Source organism: Quercus lobata, chromosome 6, assembly GCF_001633185.2.
Source record: "Quercus lobata isolate SW786 chromosome 6, ValleyOak3.0 Primary Assembly, whole genome shotgun sequence".
NCBI lineage: Eukaryota > Viridiplantae > Streptophyta > Magnoliopsida > Fagales > Fagaceae > Quercus > Quercus lobata.
The window spans coordinates 47,396,247-47,410,293 of record NC_044909.1 but is presented as its reverse complement, the minus strand read 5'-3'; the positions used below and the strand labels follow the sequence as shown (position 1 = coordinate 47,410,293).

The window sequence follows — 14,047 nt, the reverse complement described above, 5'->3', positions numbered from 1 at the left end:
ATCTTCACCTATATGATAATACCCACTTGGTAGATAGTGTTGCTTCACCAACCAACAGGATAATTAATTAAGCGTTAGAATTAGTTATTTACAGAAGTAGTGTGTTTTTTAGATAAGATGTAACTCTTGGTAAATAGACATATTTATTCCCTAAAGACACGAGGAGTCTATAAATACTGAGATTCCTTGTTCATTGGTGATTCCTTACCATACACAGTAAGGAACTAACACAGAGGTGGGAGGAAACAATGATTAGAAAATCCCAGGGATTGATAGAAGTTTTTCGGATCTGGTTCACTTGAAGAGTTGGGCCTATTGGGTAGATGTTTTTCTTATTGAAGAAACCATGTTCCATAGGAGTATTTACAGTGGGTAAAGTGTTGAACAATCATGAGGATCTGAGTAGCCAATACGAGTTTAATGGGATGTGGTTGGAGGAATTGTGAACAAGCTTTATTTAGAAAAAGGTAATAGCTAGTTGCCAGTGCACACACATTATTGCACACAAAGTACATAAACATGAGTTCCTTTTTTTGTTATATATTTTGTGTGCAATATTATGTGCGAAATAAACACCACTCTTTAGTAAAACATAAAAGGAAACAAACCTATTTCATTATAACTTATGGTATAAAATTTTTATTTATATATATTTTTTTGAGATAGACATTTCTTGTGGATTGTGGTTACATCAATGATCAAATATTACTTCTACGGGAAATTGCTCTTTGCATTCAAATTTATAAAAATTGAATGCTTCTACAGTTCACGACACATTTTCATGTTTGCTATGATGTTATCAACTTGTCATTTATCCATCCCCATTAATATCTTCCTCGTCATCATCACATGGCCAATATTGCGTTAAAATGGGAGGTTTTACACCCTAATTATTCGTTTTAGTTTAATTTAAGTGGTTTATGCAACCATTCCTTATCTTGAGTTTCCTTTTGAGCCAGAAGAAGCGGTTTGATAAGATAGTATATGCTAAGAGAAGCTCCACACTAACAAAGAAATTGTATACATAATCATTTAGGCAAATCATAAGAATGACACTCAAAAGATAATGAGTCTGGAATAATGGAAAATAAAACATCATAATCTCTGATACAAGCAAATACACACGAACCTACTCATGCAGGTAAAATACCAATCACTCGAATAAAAACTTAAATGCATGCATTGAAAAAATGCTTCAAGCTAGTAATACAAAGAACCATCCCAAGATGAATGGAAAAGTGGGGCATGTCAAGGACCAGTGGTTCTCATTGAAGGAAAGTGGGAGAAGAAGGTTGGAGTTGTCATCGGAGGGTGTCAACTCGGGAATTGTGGGGATGGCTGGGAATTTTGGAATTGGCAAAGATGGTATCTGGGTGCTTGGCAATTGTGGCAATGTGGTTTGATCAGGTAGTGTCATTGGCAATGTGGGCTTCGGCAGAGTTGGTTGAGTTTGTAGAGTTGGCAATGCTGGTGTGTCCAAAATGTGGTGCGCTGCAAGGCTTGTGGTTGCTAGTGATAATGCTAGGACCAAAGACAGGAGGAAACAATAATTAGAAAACGCCATGGTTTGATGAAGATTTCTCAAACTTAGGGAAGAAATATAGTGAAAGAGAGTGAGAGATAGGAAAATGAGATTTCTATATTTTCATTATACAATGGTATTTATAGCTTTGAATCTAACATATTGTTAGTTCAATAAATAACAAAAGAAAATGTTTACAAGCATCGTGTGGTGTTTATTAAGATTTCCCAATATGGATCTCACTTAAAAAAAAAGAAAAAAAGTTATCAAAAAAACTGCCAAAAAAGATAAAAAAAACTATTAAAAACTGCAAAGAAACTGTTGTTATTACCAAAAACTGCCAAAAAAATTGTTGTTAATTGGTACTTTGTGGTGCTAGTTAACCCAACCCAATAACAAATTGGGATGGGTTAGGAGACTAATTCCTGTAAAAAACTTCAACGGCAAGTAACAGTGGTAACAAAGTTAATAGCACTAACAGAATTTTGAATTGGAAGTCACACTTCATAAAGCAATACAGAAACGGTGTGAAGTTTAACCACCTTTAGTAAGACGACACCGTATTGTTAAAAGGCTAAAAGTGTGCTGAGAGCCAGAAACGATGCCGTGTTGCTGTGGTTGACTGGTTGTTTGAAAACGGTGTCGTGTCTAACAGTAGAAACTTTGAGAAGCTGTTTTACTTTGAGAAGATGTTGTAGATTGAAAAAACTAGGTGGTTGATGGCCATCAGTGATGGGTATTTTTAGTGGGAAAACATTAAAGGATTTTGAGGACTGAATAAACGATATATGAGTTTGAATGTTTGATGGAATATTATGGTTGGAGGAAGTGTGAGGAAACCTTGGTTAGTTCACCTCCCATACTAGACTAATTGTTTGTTAAAAAATACCAGTCAACCTAAAAGGATGCAATTGTTCCAAAAAAACATAAAGAGAAGAAGAAAAAGAATATGTAATAGGAAAACAAACCTATAATAATAAAATTTATAAAAAGACCACTTTTTCTTTATGAATTATCAGATGAATACTCTCACTGAATATTTGACCAATTTTTCATGTGAAGCTTAGTAGACGAGGGTAATTTATATTTTGAAGAGGTTTTAAATAAGATCCTATATATGCCAAGAGCAAGTAGTTTAGCTAACAGTCTAATATCACTTGGTGTTTTCAATGGAGACTTATAAGGGGATATTTGACCAATTTTTCATGTGATACTTAGTAGATGATGGTAATTTATATTTTGAAGAGGTTTCAAATAAGATCTTATATATGCCAAGAGCACGCAATTCATCAGTTGATAGCCTGACATCACTTGGTGTTTTCAATGAAGACTTCTAGGGTTCAAATTTTTCTTCAATTGTAACCATTGAATTTATATATAAAAAAAATATTATTAAGTTGGGCAAAACTTATATATGATTGCTTAGGTGTTGGATATTAGATTAATCAATTAAATTCAAACAATTGATTGTATTAATTAGTGAAATATTAACACTTTTCACTGTTTCAAAGACAATTAAATCCTTTATTTATGTTTTGAATTTAATAGGGAAATTTAACGTACTAATTTAACGTACTATAATAAAGAATTGCACTTAAGTTTTATACTTAGAAGTTTATGTTCTATTATGAAATTTATAAATTACTTGTATATACTAGCATGTTCGTGCATGTTAGTATACATGTCAATTGGACTCTAGCTCGGCCAAGGATGTCAATACCGTACCGGAAGCCGTACCGGTTTGACCACCGGTACGATATATTTCGGATACCGGTCAATACCGGTGTACCATTTCGGGTTTACCGCTATTTTTTATATTTATAAATATAAATATAAATATATATATATATATATATATATATATATCTATGTATGTGTTTGTGTATATATATATTATAATAAATATAAAAGTTTACCATAAAACATTTCCTCAATTTAGAACTAGTTATTCATGGTTTTAGACTTTAGTATCAATTAAAAGGGAAAAAAATAAAAAAATAAAATAGAAAGCTTAAAAGTTACTATTGCATACTAAGAAAACAAATAATACTAATAAGTTAATACAAATAAGTTACCATTTTGTCCTAACAAAAATTCAAAAATTACAAAACTTAAAAAAAAAAAAAAAAAACTTTTTTCTGTACCGGTCGGTATTGCCCGAAATTGGCCGGTACGGCCGGTATTTTTTCCGGTACGAAACAGGGGGGTCGAGTGTACCGGATTGCTGGCCGGTACGGTATATTCCGGCCGGTACGGTACGGTATTGACATCCATGAGCTCGGCCCATTGTACCATACTTATACTATATTTTATATTTATTGCACGCATATTACTTATGCTGCCTATGTGTAGGCAACATCATTTTGTATAATTTCGGAAACACAAAGTGCTTTCATTGCTAACAGGATGATTACAGATAATGTGTTGATAGCCTTTGAGTCCTTACACCACATGACAACAAGTTGCCTTGGGAAAAAGAGTTTTATGGCCCTTAAGCTCGACATGAGTAAAGCATACGATCGAGTGGAATGGACTTTTCTGGAGAAGATCATGACCAAAATGGGTTTCATAGCTTCCTGGATTTCGCTGATCATGGAATGTGTCATCACAGTCTCCTACTCCATCCTAGTGAATGGTGAGCCTAAGGGTATGATCCACCCATCGAGGGGTATCAGACAAGGGGATCCTCTTTCCCCCTTCCTATTTCTTTTTTGTGCTGAGGGTCTAAATGCCGTTCTTGAACAAGCAGCAACTGCAGGGGAGATTCATGGATTTTCCATTTGTAGATGTGGTCCAAAGCTCACACATCTCTTCTTTGCAGACGACTGCTTATTATTTTGTAGATCCACTCTAGAAGAATGTGAGATAATTAAGGAGCTGCTGGCTGCTTATGAGGTGGCGTCGGGTCAAATGATCAATAAGGATAAAACCACCTTATTTTTTAGCCACAACACAGATGACTCAGCACGGGTTGCCATACAACAAGCCCTTGGAGTGCCAGCAATTCATCATTTTGAGAAGTACCTAGGACTTCCCTCCTTTGTTGGGAGGAATAAGAAAGCATGCTTCACAAACATCAAGGAACGTATTTGGAAACGAATGCAAGGCTGGAAAGAAAAACTCTTATCCCAAGCTGGCAAGGAGATAATGATCAAAGCAGTCATTCAATTGATACTGGCCTATTCTATGCATGTTTTCAAGCTCCCAAGATGTTTATGTAAGGATATTGAGGCCATGATTCGAAAATTTTGGTGGGGGCAAGGTGATGCTAGGAAAATCCATTGGGTGAAATGGAGTACCCTTTGCACTTCAAAATTAGTCGGAGGAATGAGGTTTAGAGACTTGCAATTGTTCAATAATGCCCTTCTGGCTAAGCAGGTTTGGAGACTGTTTCACCATAAGGATTCTTTAGCTTACAGGGTGTTTCAAGCTAAATTTTTTCTGGGTGGGACCATTTTTGATGCGGCCATTCCATCTAGATGCTCTTATGCTTGGCGTTGTATCCTCCAAGCCAGAGATGTCATTTTGAAAGGGGCTGTATGGCGGATTGGGGATGGAAGATCAACTAATATTTGGGAACAGAGGTGGGTGCCAAATCTGAGTACTAGCAAGGTTGTATCACCGAGAAGTAATTCGCATGTAACCTGGGTTAGTGAACTTTTTCTGCCAAACTCAAAATCTTGGAATGTGGAGCTGCTGAATAATATCTTTTATCCTTGGGAAGCTGAGCAAATTAGTAGGATTCATGTTAGCCCCTATTGCCAAACTGATACTTATGTCTGGCCTCTCACCTCCAATGGGGATTACTCTGTCAGAAGTGCTTATAAAATGCTGGTTTTAGAGGTTACGACAAGTGTTCAAGCCTCTTCCTCTACAGACAACTCGGCAAAGGTTTGGAAAGGTGTATGGTGAATCCGAACTCCAAACAAGATAAGACACTTCATGTGGAGGGCAGTCAAAGACTCTTTGCCCACTAAAGAAAATCTGCACAAGCGCCAGATTCCCTTGGATGAATCTTGTTCTCTCTGTGAGGAGTATCAGGAGACAAATCTGCATGCACTATGGCTATGTGATCATGCTAAATCAGTGTGGAAATCTGAGGTTGGTTTTTCTGAGTACTATAAGAAGCATTATAGAAGCTTTATGGATCTGTTTGAAGCGGTGCTTGAGAGAGGTTCAGTCTTTCATATGGCTTGGTTTTCAACGGTGGCTTGGAGCTTATGGCAGAGACGGAATAAATTGAGGGAAAAACAACCTACATGGCCTCTTCATGAAATTTGTAAATGAGCAAAGGAGCTGGTGCTGGAGTTTTTTGAGATCCATGAACCCCAGCCACCTCCTATACTATCGGTTCTGGTGCGGTGGTGCCCTCCGCAGGCTGGTTTCTTCAAAGCAAATTTTGATGCTGCAGTTTTTGATGGTTCTGGTTCAGCAGGTATTAGGGTGGCAATCCGTGATCATTCGGGACAGATTATTGCAGCACTCAGCCAGAAGATCAAACTGCCTCACTCGGTGGACCTTGCTGAAGCTTTGGCGTGCAGCCGTGCAGTCCTGTTTGCCCAAGAGTTAAGCCTCTTCTAGGTAGAATTTGAAGGTGACAGCTTGCGGATTATCTAGGCCATCAACAATCCGGGTGCAAATTTGACTCTTTTTGGACATGTAATTGAGGAAATTCGGGGCCTTTGCTCTAATTTACATAGATCAGTCTTTAAGCATGTACAGAGGTGGGGTAATAAGCTTGCCCATGCCCTCGCTAGAAGAGCGGTTATAACTACTGATTTTGATGTGTGGGTAGAAGAACTACCCAATGACTTGGTTGATGTATTCCAGTCGGACTTTTCTCTTAGTTAAATAAAACTTTCTTACCTTTCCCCAAAAAAAAAAAAAAAAAAAAACATATAAAAGAATTGATTCTTTGTTCTAACAATGCAATATACGAATTAATTATAAGTTATACGATATGATAGTTTACAATCCATGAGTAACCCATAATTAATCTCATTACATATTTGTTTACAATCATTTTTTTCACACTCGTACACCTTTCATTTGCATAATCCTCTTCCAAAAAGTATGACAATTCCATTCGAATTGACATAACTTCATTAGTATGCTTGCACAGTTGCACGCGCAATATACACTTTGAATCAAAGACCGATGCAGAGAAGGTTTTATTAAGAAAACTTTGGATTGTCGAGTTTAGACTTTAGACCTTTTCAGGTATGAGCAAATTGTAGCATGCGTGTTTAATTTGAAGGGCGGCATGTACCCATTGGGTTTTTATAGAGAAAATACATTAAATATTTAAGGATCCAGAGAAATTAAATTAATGAGTTGTCACGGGAAAATCTTTAATAGTTAACATCTCTCACTTGATTAGGTTTTTATTTTATTTTATTTTTCACTTATAAACTAGTTAGACGAATGGCTTCAATTCTCGAAGGTCAAGGGGCTACGTACATTATGGTTCAATTTTTATACCAAACCATTTGGTATATATGGTGCTTGGGCCATCTGGCTAGCTCTACCCATAATTTTTCCTTTTTGTTTTTTGTTTTTGTTTTTGTTTTTAATTTAATTTAATTTTATTATTAGCAGATATCTCGTTTAACCTGTGTGGCTGTCTCATTTATTACCGTGGCCAGTAATATAGCCTTACAAGGATGCTAATGAAAAAATAAAAGAAAAAAAAAAATCGACCAGTGTCATGTATAAGATAGAAGACTGATCTCAGATTATAAGTGAAACTCCACCTTTTTTTTTGTTCGAAAGATTAATTAATTAAGTGATTTATGCAATTATTCCATATCACAGATTATCATAAAGTATACTGTATGTAAGAGAAGCTCCAGACTTTTTAAAGAAATCATGTACATATATATAATCATATTTCATATGGGTAATCATAAGAATAACACTCCAAGTGAAAATGAAAAGTATTAAATAATCGAAGAATGAATCTAGAATAATGGAAAATAATACATGAGAATCCTCCCCGAGACAAACAAATTCACGTAAACCTAGTCGCGCCTGTAAAAGCACTTACATATATAAAACCAAGGCAAACAGGTTCCCACCACACATTTAAAAAACGCTTCAAATAGTGGTACAGAGAACCATCCAATGATGAAGCTAGAAGGAAGATGAAAGGGAATTTGGCATATCAGGGACTAGTGATTCAATTTGATGGTGGTGGGGAGGAGAAAGGAATTGTTGGAATTGTCGTTGGAATGGTGGGGATTGAAGGGATTGTGGTTGGGATGGTGGGCAATGGAGTAGCAGCAGGTAGAGGGGGTAGTGTCACCTTGGGAACTGTAGGGGTGGTTGGGGAAGTTGGATTTGGCAAAGATGGAATCTGGGTGCTTGGCAATGGTGGCAAAGTGGACTTTGGTAGAGTTGGCAATGGTGGCGATGTGGTAGTTGGCAGTGTTGGCTGAGATGGGATCTGGGTGCTTGGCAATGGTGGCAATGTGGGCTTTGGCAAAGGTGGTTGAGTTGGCAAAGTTGGCAATGGTGTGCTAGGCAGTGGTGGCAATGTGGCTTGAGGCAGTGTTGGCACTGAGGGCAATGGAGGCAATGTGGACTTGGGCAAACTTGGGATCGTAGGCAGTGTCAATGCTGGAGGTGGAGCGGCTGTTGTGTCCAAAAGCTGGCGTGCTGCAAGGCTTACATTGGTGGTTGCGAGTGAAAATGCTACGACCAAGTACAGAACGAAACAATAGTTGGAAAATGCCATGGTTTGGTCTAAGGAGAAGATTTGAAAAGCTGTTTCACTTCTAGTATTGGCTAGATGTTCTTGATTGAAAAAACCATATACTGCATGGGTATTTATAGTGGGAAAATGTTGAAGGATTCTGAGGACTAAAGCATCAATATGAGTTTGATGGAATGTGGTTGAAGGAACTACGAATAAACCTTAGTTAGTTCACCTAGCAAACTAGACTAGTTGTTTGTTCAAAAATTATTAGCCAATCTAAAATGATACAATTGACTTGTGGGAGCTTATAGGTAAACAAATCTACTTGATTATGTGCTGTGATTCATCACACCTTTTGTTTTAGGGCCGTTAGGAATGTTCAAAAGAATAATTGAACAAAAATAGAAGCAAGAGATATCATAGGACACCATTGAATTCACTTTTGGATAATGCTGGGAAGTTCAATTGGCTTATCGTGTTGTTTTAGATAAAGAATAACTTATATTTGACCAAATTTTCTTGCCACACATGTAGATAATGATAATTTATATTTGTAGAAGGTTTGAAATGAGGACTTAGGAATTTTATGCTATATGATGAAATTTGTAAGGTAAATTGTATTTTTGATCCCTCACATCGTGAGATCTATTTGATTTTGGTTTTAATCTTAAAAAGTTTGAATTTAGTTTCCTCAAATTTTTTAATTTTACTATTTAGTCCCTCCATCTATTTCTCTTTCATATATACTAACGAAATGTTTAAACACCCTATATGTCATTGACCAAATTTGAACCAACCCTATATTTAAGGTTTAAAATGAAATTAACCCCATGTTTTAAGGAAAAAAAAATGCAAGTAAGAAATGGATGGAAAATAGATGAAGTGACAAAATTATTCATCACTTCTTACAATTTGAGGGATTGAATTACAATTTTTTAAAATTAAGGGACCAAAATTGCACAAAACCTATATCTATCGGACTAAAAATACAATTTACCTAAATTTATAAATAACTGACAATATGTTAATAGATATACTTAAAAATTAAAAATTACGTAATTTTATGAAAATAGTTTACTAATATAATCACAATGTATTAATAAAATTGATAGCGAAAAAAAAATCTAAATTACATGATTGAACTATACCCTTTAAGACAAAGTTTTTATTAAAACCAAATATTGTTGTAGATGATTTAGAATTTTAGATAAATATTATATTTCTTAGGATTAAGATTTGATTAAAACTAAAAATTGTAGTAGGTGATTTAAATAAATATTGATTTTCTTTTAAATCTATTGAAAGTTTGAAGAAGAGATTTTTAATTTTGATAGTATTTTAAATTTTTTAAAATTTTGGTAATAGATTTCTAGTTAGAGTAAACTATTCTAATAATCAGTATTTAAATTCATCAAAAATCACAGATTTTAATAATTATAAACCACATAACAAAATATAGTTTACAATGTGTAATGTATTCTGTAAGGACATATTTTGTACACTACAATGGTTATTACAAGGTAATATAAATTAATATTACAAAAAATACAAGAAGGTAGAATGAAATCATTATTGGTATTCATTCATTTGGTGATCCATTATGAGAAGGTAGTGGAATCACATCATATATTAATCAAATTTCCTTAAATAAAATTTAAAAATAATTATATAATCAATATTATGTTTTCCAAATTAATTAAAATATTCATAAATTTATAAAAAAATTGATAACATCTTAGTGCAATATTGATATAGTTTGTCATACCAATATAGTAATTAGCTGAAAGTAGTAGTATTTGGTTTTGTAGTTGGGTAATTAGAAGAGGAAAGTAGTGGTTTTAGCCATAAGGGGAAAGATTCATCAATCATACGGACTTGATCACGTGTCACGAAAAAGTTATCAATTAATGTCAACTCCATTGGAAAATTGTAAAGTTTGTTGGACATTTAATCTTACAGAAGCCAATTTACAATGGTGAGAAATGGGGAGAAAACAATGTGGACATGTATAATTTTCTAGTTTAGGCCCTTTAGGGTTCTGTGTTGTCTTATGAAGGGGGGTTATAATGCAAGTTCGTAGCTTTGTAACTTGTAAGTTCTGGTTTTATTAATTTGATCTTTAGTTGCTATCTTTACCTTTTTGGTTCAGACAATGGCATTGTTGGTTTAAATTTCATCATTTCGCAAATTAAATAAACTTGTTTTATTATTCGCATCATAGCATAGTTAGAATATTCTTTTCAGCTAGGAGAGGAAGAGAAAAACAAACTCTTCAAAATCTCTAGCAAGTAATACATAGACTGACTTATAACTAGAGACAACACATACAAATACATTAGTAGCAACTAGCAACAAACCAGGATCAAAGCACCCGTAAGACTCCATCATATATCCAAGGCTCATTTATTTATTGTAGAAGTAAATGCATAACCATAACATGGCTGCTTATGAGTGAAAGCAGTGCTTATTGGGTTGGCAGTGTTGGGCCTGTTGGCTTAGACTGGATTTATGGGATGCTTGGTATGAGCTAGTGGCTTTGCTAGCTTTGGGTTGAGTTATTGGAAGCTGTGTGTTTTTGGTATGTGGTGGGTGTTTGGCAACCGTGGCAATGCTGGCTCAAATGGGAATATTATGGATGCTTGGTAAGAGTGGCCCTTTAGGTAGTATACAAGATAAGTGTACTGACAATGATGGGAATGGTGTGGTACTGTGGTATGCGTATGTGACACTGTGGTTACTGGCCGTGTTGGTGGAGAGGTATTTGGGTGCTTGGCAATGTTGCTGGCATCTTGGGCTTTGGTAGAGTCTGAAACACAGGCAATCCAACATTAGGAAACTACGGTTGGATCAGAGGTGGGATTGTCGATTGTATCAGTGCCGGGGTTGAACTTGAATCCGCACCTATGTCCAAAAGTTGGCGAGCTGCTAGGCTTGTATCGGTGCTTGACAGTGACAATGCTAAAACCAAAGACAAGGCGAATAAATGTTCATAAAAAGCCATAGCTGATAGAAGCAGAGAGTTGAGAGTTAAGGGCAAGTTCTAGCTAGTTAGTGTTATTGTGAAGAGCAGCATGTATACCAATTGAGTTTTTATAGGGAAAATATATTTAGAAATCAAGGATTTGGAGCCAGACTCCAACATAAACTTGATGAGTTGTTGCTGAGGACAACTGTGAAAAGCATTGGTCACATATTTAGCCTCTATCACTCATTTGTTGCAGTTTCACATATAAACTAAGTTAGAAAAATAGCTTCAATTCATGGTGGTCACGATTCATCTATAGGCCTACGGGTTATTGAATGAAATCCGGACCAACAAATTTTTCATGGGGGGGCTCCATTTTAGTTCAATAATATTATACTTGGACACTTACCATTTGGTCTGGAGCTTGAGCCATTTGACTTTCTACCATTTTTTTTTTCTTTTTGGTTGGCAGAGAACTCGTGTAACCTGTGTCATATGGTGTATTTGGCCGGTAATATGGCCTCACAACTTACAAGCGTACTAAAGAAAAAATGCAAGAGAAAATAACCGCTACAATGTGAGCTCCCATTGTCAAAAAATCCTGCAAGAAGAACAGTGGGTTGGCGGGGGGTGGGGACCTAAAGGGGCCCAGGTCCCGTCCCAAAAAAAAAAAAAAAAAAAAAATTTAAATGCCATGCCCAGCTAAACCCAGCCCAGCCCTAAGTCCACACTGAGAGAGAGAGAGAGAGAGAGAGAGAGAGAGAGAGAGAGAGAGAGAGAGAGAGAGAGAGAGAGAGAGAGAGAGAGAGAGAGAGTAGGGTTTGTACAGAATATATAAATAAGTAGGGTCTATATAGAATATATAATACTGTTTGTTTATTTGACACTTTGAATGTGCGTTGAATTCAATTATAAATGATTTTCAAGATTTAAAAGAATGTTGAGTTCGTTTTTTTATAAATGATTTTATTGCAATATATTAAGAAATAAGGGTGTTTTTGTCTTTATTAGTAGGTGATTGAATTGTAATGTATTATGAAACAATGATTTTGTGTCTTTGTTTTTATTGATAGTTTGTTAATATTAAATGAATGCTTATTTGAAAATTTATTTTTAATTTCTTATATTCCTGGCTCCAAACTCGAAATCCTGATTCCGGTCCTTAACAATGATACTTGGATTTACTATTGGCTTCCAACATAAAAGTCCAAAAGCTTAAAAGCAGATGAGGTTGTTGAAGGGATGTTGGGTTGGCCAAATTGGAATTGTCTACAGTTCTATTAATGGTAGCCAGATAGGAAAGATTGCAGTTTACTAGTTTAGTAATCAAAAACCAAAATCCTTTCGTCTTAAAAGTTTATGTTTCAATTATCTCACTTTAAATTGGACAAATAAAAGAATTTTCTATGTTTACTACAGGTGCACAATTGAACTAGAGAACTAATGTGGTATATTTGTCATGTTGTTTTCATGAGAATCAGAATCAGTGTTAACTATCTTCTGTGTCACCGTAATCATCTTCATATAGATAGACCAGGCTGGCTATATAGCGTCATTGTTTGGGATGGAAGTTTTTGCACTTCTATTATTTAACTTTTCAGAGGCATAAGGTAGCATATTCTTCTCAACCTTTTAAAATAATAATAATAAATATTATATTTTCTTTTAGTGATGGAAGTAAAGCATGTTAGTAGTCGATATCATATAAGCTAGAGGCTCATCATTTTACAGTAATAAATAAGAAATCATATCGTATGGACAAACATCCCATGTGTTCATTTAAAAAAAAAAAACAAACAAACATCCCAATAATAATCCAAGTCATACTCAAATGAGTAAAAATTAACTTTACATCAAATACAAACAAATACTATTACAATTATTAAAAAAAGAAGAAAAAAGAAGAAGACAAACATCGCAATAATAATCCAAAGTCATACTCAAATGAGTAAAGAATAACTCTACAACGACAATACAAACAAATACTATTAGTATTACTTATTAATAGTATATAGAGACAAGGAAGGCTCTAAGCCTCCAACACACGTACTCGAGAAAAGCTTCAAGAAGCCCAGCAAACTAGGAGCAAGTGAACGGCCCAATGGGCTGCTGTGCTTTAAGGACAACTAGATCAGTTGGATGGGGGTGGGGAGAAGAAAGGAAAAGTTGGAATTGTGGTTGGAATGGTAGGGATTGATGGGATTGTTGTAGGGATGGTGGGCAATGGAGTGGCTGGCAGAGGAGGAAGAGTCACCTTAGGAAATGTTGGCAAAGTTGGATTTGGTAAGGAGGGGATTTGGGTGCTTGGCAATGGTGGCAATGTGGTCCTTGGCAGAGTTGGTTGAGTTGGCAATGGAGTGCTAGGCAGTGGTGGCAATGTGGCTTGAGGCAGTGTTGGCACTGAGGGCAATGGAGGCAATGTTGGCAGAGATGGAATTTTAGGCAGCGTCAACGCTGGGGGTGGAGCTGCAGGCGTTTGCAATAGTTGACGAGCTGCCAAGCTCATATTAATGTTAGACAAAGACACTGTTACAATTAAAGCCAACATGAAAACATGCTTGCAACTAGCCATTGTTTGATAGGATTAGAGAGACCTAGCTAGACTTTTCTGAATATATATAGGGAACTTCTGTTTCTGTTATGAGTTGAAAGCAGAAAATTCTAATTGGCATTTATAGAGTGGAATGTTGAAGTGTTCCAAGTGTTTGATGAGATGTTGTTGGGGATGCATATGTGAGAAGCTCGGGTTAGTTCACCTTCTCAACAAGACCCGAAGCCTGTTCAAATTCCAACCTACCAAGATAGCTTAACTAAAACAATCTGCTGTGGAAACCAATTTTGAGATGTAATATGACTCTAGCAT

General features: G+C 35.7%; 2 protein-coding genes across 2 annotated transcripts; one reads left to right on the top strand and one right to left on the bottom strand.

Annotated features, from left to right (window-relative positions):
* The first annotated feature begins 1,190 nt into the window (after positions 1-1,190).
* Positions 1,191-6,103, top strand: LOC115950394. Its single transcript, XM_031067599.1, has 4 exons — positions 1,191-1,397; positions 3,875-5,413; positions 5,564-5,683; positions 5,816-6,103. The coding sequence occupies exons 1-4, from the start codon at positions 1,191-1,193 to the stop codon at positions 6,101-6,103; spliced, it is 2,154 nt and encodes a 717-aa protein (XP_030923459.1).
* A 1,294-nt stretch (positions 6,104-7,397) lies between these two features.
* On the bottom strand, positions 7,398-13,810 carry LOC115993902 (protein PELPK1-like). The gene is made up of 2 exons (XM_031117888.1): positions 13,605-13,810; positions 7,398-8,100 (listed from the first exon to the last, which is right to left on the bottom strand). The coding sequence occupies exons 1-2, from the start codon at positions 13,754-13,756 to the stop codon at positions 7,701-7,703; spliced, it is 552 nt and encodes a 183-aa protein (XP_030973748.1). The 5' UTR covers positions 13,757-13,810; the 3' UTR covers positions 7,398-7,700.
* Between the last annotated feature and the right edge of the window lie 237 nt (positions 13,811-14,047).